The sequence below is a fragment of the Scylla paramamosain genome, chromosome 24 (assembly GCF_035594125.1).
Source record: "Scylla paramamosain isolate STU-SP2022 chromosome 24, ASM3559412v1, whole genome shotgun sequence".
NCBI classification, from domain to species: Eukaryota; Metazoa; Arthropoda; class Malacostraca; order Decapoda; family Portunidae; genus Scylla; species Scylla paramamosain.
In genome coordinates, this window is record NC_087174.1 from 14,947,930 (window position 1) to 14,963,375 (window position 15,446).

Sequence of the window (15,446 nt, forward strand, 5' to 3'; positions counted from 1 at the left end):
CCTTTTCACAATTGGTCGCAATGCCAGGTCACACTAATGAGGTCGCCAGTCTGTTTCACCCACCTACAGACAAGGGAAATATTCTAACAACCCTTAACTCCCACAGCTGTAAAGGAATCAACAACCACATCTAAGGAGAAAGAATTATGATGAGCAATAACGCACATATGGTTGAGGTATAAAACCCCATTAGACAACTGCCCTCATTGCAAATGTCCTGTCCAACATCGTGTTATAGCCTCAAGGTGAATAGTGTCATATACTGCCTCCTAGACAGCAGGCCTTGTCAGGACCTGAGGAGGGAGTAAAGTTCACTACACAGCTATTCACATAAGTCCTCTGCTGCTGAGCATCATCAACCAACTGTGGCATTTAATATGAGCTCATTAACAAGGGAAACACTACTGACAAGTGCCCATGAACACACAGGAGGGTAATTCACTGCTCACTGTTCAAGAACTCAGCCCACACACACACACACACACACACACACACACACACACACACACACACACACACACACACACACACACACACACACACAAGTTCTTTGAAGGAGGGAAAAGTACCAAAGGAATGGAAGAGAGCAAATATAGTACCGTTATACAAAGGAGGTAATAAAATGGAACCACTGAATTACAGACCAGTCTCACTCACGAGTATTGTAAGTAAACTCTGTGAAATAGCCATTAAAAACAGATGGGTGCAATATCTTGAACAAGAAAATATAATAACAGAAAAACAATTCGGTTTCAGGAAAGAGAGATCTTGTGTAACAAACTTACTGAGCTTTTATACAAGAGTAATAGATAAACTACAAGAGAGAGATGGTTGGGTTGATTTAGTTGGTTGGGTCTATTTAGATCTGAAAAAAGCTTTTGATACAGTTCCACATAAAAGTCTCGTATGGAAACTGGAACATCGAGGAGGGCTAAAAGGAAAAATACTTAAGTGGATGAAGGATTATCTCCAAGGTAGGGAAATGAGTACAGTAATCAGAGATAATAAATCAAGTTGGTGTGAAGTAACAAGTGGAGTACCACAAGGGTCTGTGTTGGCACCTATAATGTTTCAGGTCTATATAAATGATATGACGGTGGGTTTAAATAGCTACATTAACATGTTTGCAGATGATGCAAAATTGATGAAAGTAATAAAGAACCAAGAGGATTGTGAGGAACTACAGAGGGATATTGATAGAATTTATGAATGGTGTAAACGATGGAAGTTAGAATTTAATATAAAGAAGTGTCATGTAATGGAGATGGGAAGAAGTAAAAGGAGACCTTCATGGGAGTATAAGATGGGAGGAATCACAATACCAAAGAGCAAAGAAGAAAAAGACTTGGGAGTAATAATTCAAGACACGCTATCACCAGAAAAACACATCAATGGAATATTTGGCTCTACATATAATTTGCTAGCAAATATCAGGGTGGCATTTAATTACCTAGACAAAGAAATGATGAAGAAAATTATAACACATGATACGCCCCAAACTGGAATACGCAGCAGTGGTATGGTCTCCACACAAGAAGAAAGATATAAGGAAATTGGAAAGGATACAAAGAACAGCTACGAAAATGATACCTGAATTGGAAGACCTAAGTTATGAGGAAAGACTGGAAGAAATTGGATTACCAACACTGCAAGAAAGAAGGGAAAGAGGAGACCTGATAACAATGTTCAAATTAATAAACAACATGGTGAAGATAGACGGAGATGACCTAGTTGTAAAAGTGGAGGAAGGAGATAGATGTACAAGGGGACATATGAAGAAATTAAAGAAGAGTCATTGTTTGGGAGATATTAAAAAATACAGCTTTCCGCATCGAACGGTTGAAATATGGAATAACTTAAAAGAAGAAGTGGTTGCGGCAAAGAGTGTGCACGTGTTTAAAGACAGATTAGATAAATTTGGGTATGGAGACAGGACTAATTGAGCTTTGGCTCGGACACTATACTATACAACTAGGTAAATACAGCCGAGAAGTCACTTCCCTGGGTATGGAGTGTGTTATACACAACTACACTCCCTGGCAGGCTACTGTGGAGACTGCTATGCTATTTAAGTATGCCAAGGTGTACGGCTGGTAGTGACTCACTTATCCCCTTAAAGCAACTGACCCAACTAACTGTAATCCTGCCTCAGTCTCCATCAGATATTATTGCCTGTCTCAATATGTCTGCTCTATCTAAGTGGGTAGTTAGTGTACGGACAAATAATACACTAGGAGCTTCAGGCTGGGTGGGCTACGTGTCAGGGACACGCCCAAGTCTCATCCCCCCCCTCCCCCCCCCCCTCTCTCTCTCTCTCTCTCTCTCTCTCTCTCTCTCTCTCTCTCTCTCTCTCTCTCTCTCTCTCTCTCTCTCTCTCTCTCTCTCTCTCTCTCTCTCTCTCTCTCTCTCTCTCTCTCTCTCTCTCTCTCTCTCCTCTCATTCATTCTTACTTCTTCTCTTCACTTTATCTTGCTGTATACAACAAGTGTAACTTCTTCAAACCTACCTTTTTTTAAAAGAGACAAGTCATGAACAAGAGGAAATACAAAAGCAGGTGGGAAGTTCCATAATTCGCCAGTAAAAAGGATGAAAGACTGAGAATACTGGCTAACTCTTACGGGGGCTTAAAGGGGGGGTGCAATTTGTGGCTGCTTGTAGCCAGGATTGTGCAGTCAGGAGCAAAATGCAACCGGGATTTGCTGAATTACCGGAGCAGCAAGGAAAACGCTCTGTCAGTCTGACTGGCTATCTTCCTGCCAATTTTTCAAGGTCAAAGAAGAACAATTATCACTATGAAATTGAAAATAGGAAGAATGTTGTTGGAAAATGTTGTAGTAATAACCATTGACTACCACTATATACAATAAATAAATAAAATATTTGAATCTACACTCATACCTTGGTACTACGGACTAAAATATGGGAGGTCAGTCCGATGAAGCCGATTGTCTGTAGGTACCAACACTAAGTGTTAGATTATGTAAGTAGTGGCTAACATAAACAATTACATTATGAAAGACAAAGGAATAAATACAATACAGCAAAACCTCAGTTTTTCACGGGGTTATGTTCCAAAGGTACCAGTGAAATGTTAAAATCTGCATTCTATTGACACTATCCCTAAAATGCCTATTTATTGTTTATATTAAGAAAAATTAGCACAGGTACTTACTGATGATGGATGAGATGAATGAAGATGATGAAGTAACTGTGCAGCTCAATATAGCAGACATTTTATATATATATATATATATATATATATATATATATATATATATATATATATATATATATATATATATATATATATATATATATATAGTAAAATTATAGAAGTACATGAGACTTACCATGGGTCAGTTGAAATGTGCTTCGGATTTTGCGAAGCAAGCCACCGCTGCTGGAGAGAGCTTTCACATGAGATACACAAAGATCAAGGTACCGACAGACTTTAAAGAGCTGAGAGCCACCCACATGCCACAAGTTCCCAAAAAATGCCCGTTGGAAAGAGAAACACAAAGTCAAAAGCCCATCTTTCCGAAGGATGGGAGTGGTGGGCATGTGAAAGCTCTCTCCAGCAGCGGTGGCTTGCTTCGCAAAATCCGAAGCACATTTCAACTGACCCATGGTAAGTCTCATGTACTTCTATAATTTTACTTCAGCAATCCACCGCTATTGCTGGAGAGGCTCCACATGAGATTTTAAAGCCATGTGGGTGTACTCTCAGAACTACACAATCCTTAACGTTCTCCAAGTGAGTGATTGAAAATTAAACAAACTAAATATGTATCCCAACTTCATTGTATGAAAAATCCTCCTCCTTAAACAGATATGTCCCTTACAAAAACATATAGTACATGTATAAAACAAACAAAATATGTCAATTGAGATCCAACGCAAATGAATAGAGAAACCTGTTAACATTACAATACAGAATCCAGTATGGCCTCTTGAAAAAAAAATCTGAAACCTGAGTGATCTCCTTATTATAGTGTTTAGCAAAGGTTGTCTCCTGAGTCCAACCTGCCTTAGATAAGATAATGTTAACTGGGACATCCATGGCTTTGGCCTTGGAAGCAGAGGCTGGTCGAACACTGCCAGCCGTGAATTTCTTAGTATTGATACCACAGTCGACAAGAACAGTTTTAATCCACCTTGCCACTGTATCTTTGGAAACACTTTTATGTGGCTTCACCACACTGATGAGGAGTTTCCCATTATCCTTCCCAAATTCCTTTCTCAGATTCTCCGTTCTGTTAATATATTCCTTCAGGGTATTTACAACACACATTCTAGAATCAGGTAAATAAGCATGAAACTTAAGCATTCTCACATTAAACTTCGGACGACACTGCTTAATGTTGCCCCCTAACAAAAGAGATACAGAATTGTTATCAACAATAGCATTGGAATACAATAATAAATGTAAGGTCTGTACTCTTGCAGCTTGAGTCGATGCCATAAGCATCACCAATTTCAAAGTTAAAGATTTCAAAGATAGGTCTTGTAATGGGCTCATGGACCTCAGCTTCTGCAATACTGGCTGCACATCCCAGGTTTCAGCATACCTAGGGCAAGAGGGTCTCAAGTTAAACACACCACGCATAAACCTATTGATAAGTGGATGATTCCCAGCTCTACATCCTTCCAACGTAATGCCTAAAGCAGAGAGAGCACCTCTTGCTGTGTTAACAGACTCATACCCCACCCCTCTATGAAATGTCTCCGAAAGGAAATTCAAAACACTAATTACAGACGGAGTAGAGGGATTGATATTCCATCTATCACAAAATGATGACCATCTTTTAATGTGTGGTCTATATTGCCGCATCGTACCTGGTCTCCACGATGCCATGATAATCTCTGTACCTTCTGACGATACACCTCTCCCTCTAAGTTGTTGCCTGACAAAAGACATGCCATCAATTGGGTGTGGGTCATAATCGGGTGTTCTTCCGCTGATGAGGGATGTCGTAGTACATTTGTTTTCTGAGTGATGAGCCTGGGGGCCTTGATCAACATTTGCAGAAGAGGGCCCATCCAAGGTTGGGAATTCCACATTGGAACAACCATCCACCCCTTGGCTCTCTCCTCCCTCATTTTCTGTAGACACCTAGTAATGAGAGAAAATGGTGGGAAAAGGTAAATCAGATCGAAACTGGCCCAATTTAATGTGAACGCATCCACATGCTTTGCTTCAGGATCAGGTCTCCACGAGCAAAAACAATCTATTTGCTTGTTTAAGCGAGAAGCAAATAAGTCAATGGAGGGAGTTCCAAAAACTACACACAACTCTTTAAAAAACTTTGGATTAAGTTTCCATTCATGTTTGTCATTAAAATTACGAGAGGCTTCATCCGCCAACACATTCTTCTTTCCTGGTATGTGTGCAGAAGTAATCCAGATGTCATTGGAAATACATCAATTCCAGATATCAATGCAGATAGAGTTACACACTAGTGATTTAGTTCCACCCATCTCATTAACATAAGCAATGGCTGTGGTATTATCACACATAACTTTAACATGGCAGCCTTTAAGCAAGTAAGCAAAAGATTGAAGGGTAAACAAGATGGCCTTGAGTTCCCTTGCATTAATGTGTAGGCAACTTTCTTCTGTTGTCCATTTACCATTGGTGGAATGCTTTAATACACAAGCACCCCAACCTAAATCTGAGGCATCAGTAAAAACTTCAACAGAAGGAGCAGTCCGAATAATTTTCCGAACTTGCGTACCTACTTCAGAGATCCACCAACTCAGCTCCATTTTCATTTCCTTTGAGATAGTCATAAATTTGTCAAAGTTGCCCTTTCCTACCTTTAATGCAACAATTTTGGCCTTTTCTAAAATTCTGTAATGGAGCTTACCTAATTCAACGGCCGGAATGGCAGCTACCAACATGCCAACTACCCGAGCTACCTCTCTGATCTTTGCCTTATTTCTACTGGCCAAGGATGAACAACTTTCCACAATCTTCTTCACTCTACGAGCAGGGAGTGTGACAGTCATGGCTTCAGAATCGATGATGTTGCCAAGATATTCTATGCGTTTTGTAGGCACCAAAACTGACTTGTCCACATTAATACAAAACCCCACATTTTGCAAAATTTCCACAGTATCCTTTAAACAAGCAACACAATCCTCAACTGACTTGCTACACATAAGAGTATCATCTATAAAGGAAGTAATGGTGTAGCCTTTCAATCTCAAAAAAGAAAAAATCGGCTTCAAAAGTTTAGTGAAAAGACGAGGACCTGCAGAAGCACCATTAGGAAGGCAAGTGAATTGGTATATCTTCCCTGCCCATTTAAAACAAAGGTATTTTTGCTGCTCCTCTGCAATTTTGACTGAATAATAAGCATGCTTCAGATCCACCGAAGCCATGAAAGCGCCTGAACTGATTAGCCTAATTGCCTGCTCAAAATTTTCCATTTTGAAATGGATGTAATTCATGAATTTGTTGAGTTTCTTCAAATTAAGCACCAACCTGTAGCCACCCTCTTTTTTCTCTCTCAAGAAAACTGGTGAAATAATCTGGCCCACCTGTCTGTGAGTCTCTTTGATAACCTTCTGGCTCAACAATTTACCTATTTCATTAGTCATAATAACTTTCTCCTCATCACTAAATTTGTATTCCACTTCCTCAGAAAATAAATGAGTAATGTTCTGTTCATCAATCTCAAGATGGCAATGTTTAACAATGTCCAAAATGAAAGGATCACTAGTAAGTTTGCACCATTCACCAATAAACTTATGAAGCTGACCCGCTTCAAAGTCATTCTTTACCTGAATTACTGCCGGGGATCGTAGTGTCCCCGGCCCCTTGGGTTTTTTGAAGAGGAGTTCCCTCTGTGATAAGAAGGGCGGCCGTCCCCTCTGGTGGCAGGTTTGTGTAAGCCGTAAGGTTTAAACCGGGTAGACATACCCTGGAAAGCTGGCTTCCCAAAGAAACCACGTTGCTTACCACCACTTAATTTCCCAAGACCTGGAGCTCCAAAATGGGAAGTCTTCTTGTGGGTAAACTTGTTCTTCAGCCTTTCGGCCTCCTCAATCTGTTTGGTAGCTTGAGTAAGATCATCCCCAAACAGTAAGCCAGTCGCAGGAGTCTTATCAGTGCATAAGTGCGCATACTTTTGGTTTATCTCTCGTTTGAGGAAAAACCGTCTATTCATATTCAGTTTAAAGTTTGCATGCCCTAACAACCCCAAGGCACCATTAAGCATAGCCACCTCATGACCAATAACCTGATTATGCTCTTCATTGGCAAACTTGTCCAGAACAGTAAGTGATTTAACCATAATAGTGGCAGCCTTAGTTATATCCTTACCAATTTCCTTCAGTCGGAAATCAGCTTTCTTTGCCTCAGTGGGTAGGGCATCCAGCACTTGTGAGTTGCACTCGACTGGGATAAGTGCCTTACAGTTTCTAGGACGTTTAGAAGCCTCATCTGCCAAAATCTCCTTATGGTCTTCCTCTTTCAAACCATGAGAAAACCAGTGATTCACCATTGCAGCAATCGGTTCTTCAATAGCTTCAGAACAGTCATCCATAGGCACATAGGCCTTAGCTGCTTGTAACAGAATACTGCCCGAAGGAGCTTCATCTTCGATCACACCTTCTTCAGCACTCATTTCTTGTGACCTAAAGCCAGAAAATGCACCAGAGGAAGAAGGGGGAGGGGAGGCAGAAATCTCATGAGTACCCCCTAAGTCCTGTGCTGGCCCAGATCTGATGCCTGATGTGCCAGGCTCAGAACCAACACTTGCCCTGGCACCTCTGTCACTCTTAAGTTTATTCACATCCTCCTGAAGTGCAGCCCAAGCCTCCAAAAACTTGGATAATGTAGTATTGTTAACATCTCCAGACTGGCTAGCTGGTGGTCGGGCGTCCATCTTAGACACACGATCACTTGCAACTTCATCCTCCCTAGCAGAGGCCCCAGACCGTTGGATATTCTTCCTCTTTTTATGCCTAGTGGACGAATAGAGTCGGCTTCCACAAGAATGTGAAGAACCGCTTCTTGGAGGTGTAGAATCCCCCGAGGAAGACATATTGATGAACCAAACTCCTTCACAACAGTACACTCTGTCACCTGTCCCGCTCCTGAGAGATAACGGGAAAAAACACAGACAAAATAATCTTAGTTCAGCCCGCTCTTAATACAGATAACGGGATATAATCAAATCGAACCTTAAAACCTGCACCACGGGCCAGCAATCACAAAGAAATAATCGCACCATGGCCGCTTGTTTACATTCACCCGCTCCCAAATGTAGATAACGGGGAAAAACACCGAGACAAAGGCACAGTATAACACCCACAACACACTAGTAAAAAACAATAGACAATGAATAAATGAGAACCTGCTCCAAGTTTGAATAACAGGTAACACGTGTGCATAACCTCACCTTGTTCTATACCGTGTCCTCCCGCTCCTCATGGATAACAGGAAAGGAACACCAGGCACTCTTCCCGCTCCAACAGGATCACGGGGTAATAAAGTAAGGTAAAACAAAGTGAGTAAGGTGTAAAATAAGTGCCAACCCGCTCTGAAATTCAGATAACGGGTAACTAATGCCAAAATGGCAAACCGCCGCAGTAAGACAAACACGTCTTGCCTGTACCGAGAACAAAGCGTCACTGTCGGTACCTTGATCTTTGTGTATCTCATGTGGAGCCTCTCCAGCAATAGCGGTGGGTTGCTGAAGTAAAATCCCTCTCATCAGGCATTCGAGTATCTGGCACATTTTTCCCCGAGCCATAAAATCAATAAAAAAATCAATGTGTACTCATAATATCGATTAAAATTCCTGCAAGAGGCATACTTTGTCCCCTCGCCACCAGAGCGCACTGCTTCACGCCACCTGCGGCCCACTGCACTGTGTTTATTCAGTGACTCAGTCCTGCGTGTGCACTGTTTATCGCCTGACGCCTTCATCATGCCTAAATTGTAGAAAAGAGGAAGCGTGTTGTGCTTACACTTAAGCAGCTGATCAGATCAGCTGCTGATTAAGATCAGCTGATCTTTGTTATGGTAAGATGCGTGAGTCTAGGGTGGTGATTGTGGACATAATTTCACTTCTATTCAAGTATCCGGCAATATTCAAGTATCCGGCATGTCGGCACTCCCATTGATGCCGGATAAGAGGGATTTTACTGTATACACAGTTGAACCTCCATTTTTAAACTTAATTCATTCCTGAATGCCGTTCAGAATCCAAAATGTTTGAAAACAAACTATTTTCCCTATAGGAAACAACGTAAAACAGATTAATCTGTTCTCAGATACCCATCCACTATTTATGAGCAGGTAATGACCGATGCTCCCACTGCTAGGATGGCTGCTCTACACCATCTCCAGCTTAGGAATTTTTTTTATCCAGAAAGGATGTATTGAATTAACTTAGTAACTCAAAACTCATCAAAAGATATTTTTTAGACAATGCAGGCATTCTCTTTGTCACCAGTCAAGTGAGGGAAGCCTTACAGAGTGACACAGACAGAAGCAACCCACTCACTGCCAAAATTAAGGTGATCATAACACTTAGACATCTTGCTGCTGAGGAAAGCTGCTGCAAAAATACACATGTGCTGTAGTGATGGCGTTGTGGGTCATAGAGAAAGCCACAGGAAGGTCAGGATTACTCTTGAGCATCTTGATCTTTATCTTGATTTTACAGGAGGCTCAGGATTCCTTCTAAAATATGCCTTTGTATCGGCACTCCTGTAGGAAAAAAAAAAAAAAAGAATGACAAACAGAAAACGGCATACAGAGTCATACAGTATCTATCACACCACTAGTTCCTACATCTAGTATACCACATTTTCTCCAGGAATTTTTTCTCAGCCTCAATCATCCTTTCATTCATCTCCCCACACAGTTCCAGCAGCAATACATCCAATCCTTTCCTGTCTAGCATGCCCTAATTCCTTAAGCACCACTTGCATCATCTCATTCCTGTTTCTGGCATACTTCACACACTCCAGCACTACGTGCTCCACCGTCTCACCCTCTCCTATGTCACACATCTGGCACACTTAGCTGCGGGACTCAGACCATCTGTAACTCCTTGCGTTCACATCGATGCACTGTGCCCTTGCTTGGAAAAGATCACTGCTTAGGCTTCCTTCATATCACTTTTCTTACATTGGGGCCTTTTTCTCTCTATGCCACTCCAAAGTACTCTTATGTTCCATCTTATTCTTCCATTCACTCAGCCCCACATGCTTCACCACTCTTTCTATCTCATTTTTCCACTTTCTTACATCCCATTCTAAACCCTCTCAGTTTCTGACAATCATACTCCAGTCACTCTCTACATGCCTCCCCTCAAATCGCTGAAAAGCCCAACTGCTTTACAAACCACTCTTTGGTACCATCTTAACACACTTCTTCCCCCACCTGCTACTCCTAACATTCCACCTTTCTCACTAGTCTCGTATTATCAATTCGTTTGTTTACATCAAGATTCTTCAACGGGATCGCATTTAATTTATATCAAAGATCGAAGTACTCTCTTACCCTCTGTGTCCCTCTTCCAAATATATAAAAACAAAGAAAATATTTATAGAAACTTATAAATTAGTGATAAATGGTAGCTTTTGCTACGTCTTGTAGTATTTGAAATCAAGAAACTTTGTTTGAAAACCGAATTATGGTATGGCAATCGAAGCAATTACGAGTAAATTTTTTTTGTTTGAAAACCGAGTTGTTCGTAAAGGGAGACGTTTGGTAACTGAAGTTCCACTATATATATATATATATATATATATATATATATATATATATATATATATATATATATATATATATATATATATATATATGAGAGAGAGAGAGAGAGAGAGAGAGAGAGAGAGAGAGAGAGAGAGAGAGAGAGAGAGAGAGCATTGCATCAAGGTCACTCGCTGGCTGTCTTTTCTACTTTCCCTCCACATTATATGATTATAGAAAATTATAATAATTCAAACACAACATATAAAAAGGGCAAAAACAATAGAACAATATTTACAGTGTGGGACTTTCAAATTGAGTCGGCTGTTCCAGATTTTGTCTGCTGCTTCCGAAACCCATTAAAATGAGGTCTGTAGTACTGAGGTATGAGTGTATTTATGAGAGAGAGAAAAAAAAAAAGGAAAATAGACACAGAATTGTGGTCTGTTTATATCATCACTGAGGAAGTCAGTGGCCCAGCATGTCTGCACCAGAAGACATCATGAGCACCATAGCCTGCAAGGCTATATAGACCAAGAACAAGTCCACAATAATTTTTTCTTTTGCTTTTTCTTCAAGAACAGCAAAATTGTAACCAGCTCGTCAGAGGAGGACTCCATCTTGATTGTTTATGTTTTGATGCAGCAGCTATCGAGCCAGTGGTTGCTCTTGCCTGCGTGAATGCTTTTGGCTGATATCTGCCAGCTGCACTGGCTGGCTGCAAGCAGCCAGGTGGAAAAAACAGCCCCATGTAAACCCTCCTTTACATCAGTCAGGTAGAAGAGGGGAATTGATGAGTAGTGTTTGTTTTTATTCCATCTTGTTTAAGAAAGCATCTTAAAAGAGGTGTAATGAAAAATGATGATAAAAAGTGGTTTTATTATAGTTTAAGCCATTACACACTATGTGGTAATAACCTACCTCATTTTGTTCTTCTCACTATTCACATCATTTCTAATGATTACACTACTTGTCGGAAATTAATAATAACGCCACAATAGGCCTGGGAATGCACAGCGCTCTCAACTTTTTCTAAGTCCACAGGTAAACATAAATGGTGTATTGTTGCCTGAACTTCAGTTGTTAGGTTAGGTTAGGTTAGGTTAGGGTTTTATTATAGTTTAAGCCATTACACATTACGTGGTAATAACCTACCTCATTTTGTTCTTCTCACTATTCACATCATTTCTAATGATTACACTACTTGTCGGAAATTAATAATAACGCCGTGGGCCGTGGGTAGAGATTGGGGACATTGGCTTAAACTATAAATTTACCCTAACCTAACCTAACCTAACCTAACAACTGAAGTTCAGGCAACAATACACCATTTATGTTTACCTGTGGACTTAGAAAAAGTTGAGAGCGCTGTGCATTCCCAGGCCTATTGTGGCGTTATTATTAATTTCCAACAAGTAGTGTAATCATTAGAAATGATGTGAATAGTGAGAAGAACAAAATGAGGTAGGTTATTACCACGTAGTGTGTAATGGCTTAAACTATAATAAAACCAAATTTTCTATATATTTACCGCTGTCAAAACTTTGTTTAAAACATTCTGTGGTTTTTGTTGTCATTTGTGGAGTTCAAATCTGGATTACATTCATACCAGTACTTAGAACATTGTTACCAACACGTGCAAGTGACAGACCTCATGCAGCCCTACCTTCTGCTGTGACTCTTGGTATGGATTGAAGGCATGCTTGAAGGCTTTCCCTTGATGGTTGAAGGGAAGGCCCGTGCCTTGGCCTTTGTGACTCTTGGTACTGTCCATAGAATGGAGAGAGAGAGTGAGGTATCACTCCCTTAAGTCTTATCTATGACAAATGAGGGAGAGGGGAGGTGACAGGGAGGGAGGTTTGAAACCAGACAAGAAAGAAGGGAGAGGAAAGGAACAATGGGAGGGACAAGAGAGAGAGAGAGAGAGGATGGGTGGGATAGGTAGAGGGGGAGGGATGGGGGAGAGGGGCAGGGAAAGGAGAGGAAGGGAGGGGGGAAGAGGGGAAGGGAGAGGAGAGGAGAAATGCTAGAGGAACTGACTGCTTGGATGAGTGTTTGTGTTCAAATTGGAGGGCAAATTTTGTTCACCAACCCTGTTTGAATAGGGAATTCAAACATTTGAATCATGAGGTATGACTGTACTGTATTAAGGAAGGCAAACAATATTTCCTGTACTATCATATTTGTTTACCACTGTCTTAGCCTACAGCCTGACATGGTCAATAATTGTCACCTTCTGTCATATATACAATGTACACTATATGGTCATTAGAGTTTGAATGAAAAACAGTGGAATTTCATAAAGGTTAATTATGAATTATGTATATTCCATGTTCTGCAAGGTTCTGCCTTATAATAAATTCAAATATTGCTTTAAATTCAAATGGCATATTCCCTTTCCATTCAGATTAAGGGACCTTTACTTACTGTACTTTATTATGAATGAGGCTTATTCTTACACATTTAAATGCAAGGCAGTACAAGTATATTTGTTTCCTCAGGTACTACTGGCACCTCCCACCATCCAGCTTTCAAGGTGTTTGAGGTGGATGGTGGACATGAAGATGCAACTTGGGTAGGTTTGGAATTTCTGCAGCATCCACTCAAAATATTATATGCTGCCCCTGTTTGTATTTTGATATTTTTCTCTTGAAGATAATCCTCAGATGAGAAAGTGTAATATAATCTTCTTTCACTATCATCCATAGAAACTGAGTTGAATCAGGAAGTGGCATTTTCCTCTTCTGTGTCTGCAGGTTATCCTGGATGCTACTGCCTACAGTACAAACCTAACAGAGGCCAATATGGAGGGAGGCTCTCCAGTATATACTGTAAGGTGAGTAGTATCACCTCTCTGTATGCAGTGGAAGCTTGAATATCTATTGGATCCCCAGAGATATAAAGTATTTATTTGAATTGGTACACCAAAAGTCCTGTCTTTTGGCATCCAACGTTTCAGAAAACCCGGTGTTTGGCACCCTTGTAAAATAGTCCTATTCCAAAAGTCATCTGATCTTTTGGCACTATTTCCAAAAAAATATTGGTAGGTGGCAAGTTTAAAAATGGCAGCATATGCTGTGATTGTCTGCTGTCATATGTAGGCTCTACTACTAGCTGCAGCACAGCAGGATACAAGGGTGTGAGTGGTGTATATGAGGATATTTTTGCTATAAACTTGGAATATATGAATAAAGCATTAGACTAAGGAGGTGAGGAAAGGAATATGGGCACATTATTTTTCATCCAGAATTCTAAAAATCAGAATACTTCCAGAAGTCAGTTTTGGTAATAAAAGTGTTGATACCATAGAATTTATTGCCATGCATATTTTCATCTGTTTTTTAACACTTGCACAGCCATTGCTACTTCACATATTTTTTTTGTTCACATTTACTTGCCACTTTGTGTGATGGTGTGCTGCCTACACTGCCATCTAACACCATGCTGTGGCCAACTGCCATTCAGTCACTCTGTCCAGAAACCATCAGGTGTACTCACTTTGTGCAGTATATTCATTCTTACCTTAAACGACTTGTACTAAAGTTTACAATAAGTAAAAGACAATGGAGCAGCAGTACATTTAGCAGCTCTTACAGTAGCAGTGAAAAGAGTAAGAAAAGAAAACATTTAATTTTAACCATAATAAAGAAAGTGTGGAAATCTTATGGTGACTAGACAAAGGTGTGTCAGTGAAGGTCTTACGTGATGAGTATGGTGTCAGACTTTCAACAGTGTATGATCTGAAAAAAAAAACAAAAGAAAGACATTTATGGAGACAGTGACCTTCCTAAGATGATGAATAATCATAAAACACTTCACCAATCCTATCTTGAGGTGAACAAGAGAGCATATGGCTGGTTGGTTACACATGCTAGGCTGCATGTGTGTGTGTGTGTGTGTGTGTGTGTGTGTGTGTGTGAGGGGCAGTGCTTGGCTGATGGCTACATCAGTTCTTATTTACTCTCCTGTAAATGTCTGTTAATGTTATTTTAATTTGTTGTTTAATATTCTTCTATTTTTTGGTACACAGGAATAAGTGCTGGTATAGGTGGTGTTGAAAAGGCTGTGCTGCCTCAGTGTTTGTTAGAGAATAATAACACACTTTTTTGTCTGCAAGACAGTGTTCATAAGGATTAAGTTATGCATGTGATTTAGAGTAACTTCTAAATTACACTATAGAGAGCTAATGATGAAGCAAGTACAACTAGTGAATACCACATATACAAATTCCTAAGGGGGAAATAAGTCAGGCAAATGTAAACACTGTGTAATGAGGAAGATATGTTCCAAAATTTGAAAAATTCTGGAATTTGGAAAGTGTCAGATCCCAAGAGTTCCAAATAAAAGATCATGTACCTATATTAGCAATCTAAATTGTAACAAGCATAGGGTAAAATGATAAGAATATGTGAATGAGTCTATTGTGTTTACTTTGCCATGTTTGTTTTTCCACTCTATCTTTGTGAACAAAAATCCACCAGTGATTGAGGAGCAGACTGACCAGCAGATCATTTCAAGTGTAACAAATCCTGCTGCTTTGGAGATGAAAGAGTAGGAAAGTGAGGAGGAAGGAGAAGAGCCAGAGAAATTTCTCTGACTAGAAAAAATCTCAGTTAATTTATCAAGTTTGCTGAGGCCAAATTGGACTACAAACTGGAGTAAGTTCATCCTTACAGTATACTTGTATTGTTTGTTTTTTAGAAATATGCCTTGGAGACATCAGTCTATCTTT

The 15,446-nt window shown here is 40.1% G+C and overlaps 2 protein-coding genes across 7 annotated transcripts in view; one reads left to right on the forward strand and one right to left on the reverse strand.

The window, feature by feature from the left end:
- LOC135112808 (sphingomyelin phosphodiesterase-like) overlaps positions 1 to 15,446 on the forward strand; it is a 126,675-nt gene that overhangs the window by 87,426 nt on the left and 23,803 nt on the right. For 3 of the 4 annotated variants that reach the window (XM_064027634.1, XM_064027633.1, XM_064027635.1), the window contains exons 10-11: positions 13,216 to 13,289; positions 13,471 to 13,550. In XM_064027634.1, the coding sequence (XP_063883704.1) occupies positions 13,216 to 13,289; positions 13,471 to 13,550 (154 nt within the window). Of the gene's footprint in view, positions 1 to 13,215; positions 13,290 to 13,470; positions 13,551 to 15,195; positions 15,218 to 15,446 lie in introns of those variants that run through there. The other variant, XM_064027636.1, reaches the window with a different exon arrangement.
- The window catches only part of LOC135112810 (uncharacterized), a 59,405-nt gene continuing 47,742 nt past the window's right edge, over positions 3,784 to 15,446 (reverse strand). The window contains exons 2-3 of one of the 3 annotated variants that reach the window (XR_010274564.1): positions 4,837 to 9,724; positions 3,784 to 4,568 (exon numbers count right to left, since the gene is read on the reverse strand). Coding sequence is in view for 2 of the 3 variants with exons in the window: in XM_064027639.1 (XP_063883709.1) it covers positions 6,792 to 8,051 (1,260 nt within the window). In the remaining variant the exon portion in view is untranslated. Of the gene's footprint in view, positions 9,725 to 12,380; positions 13,205 to 15,446 lie in introns of those variants that run through there. The other 2 variants (XM_064027639.1, XM_064027638.1) reach the window with 2 other exon arrangements.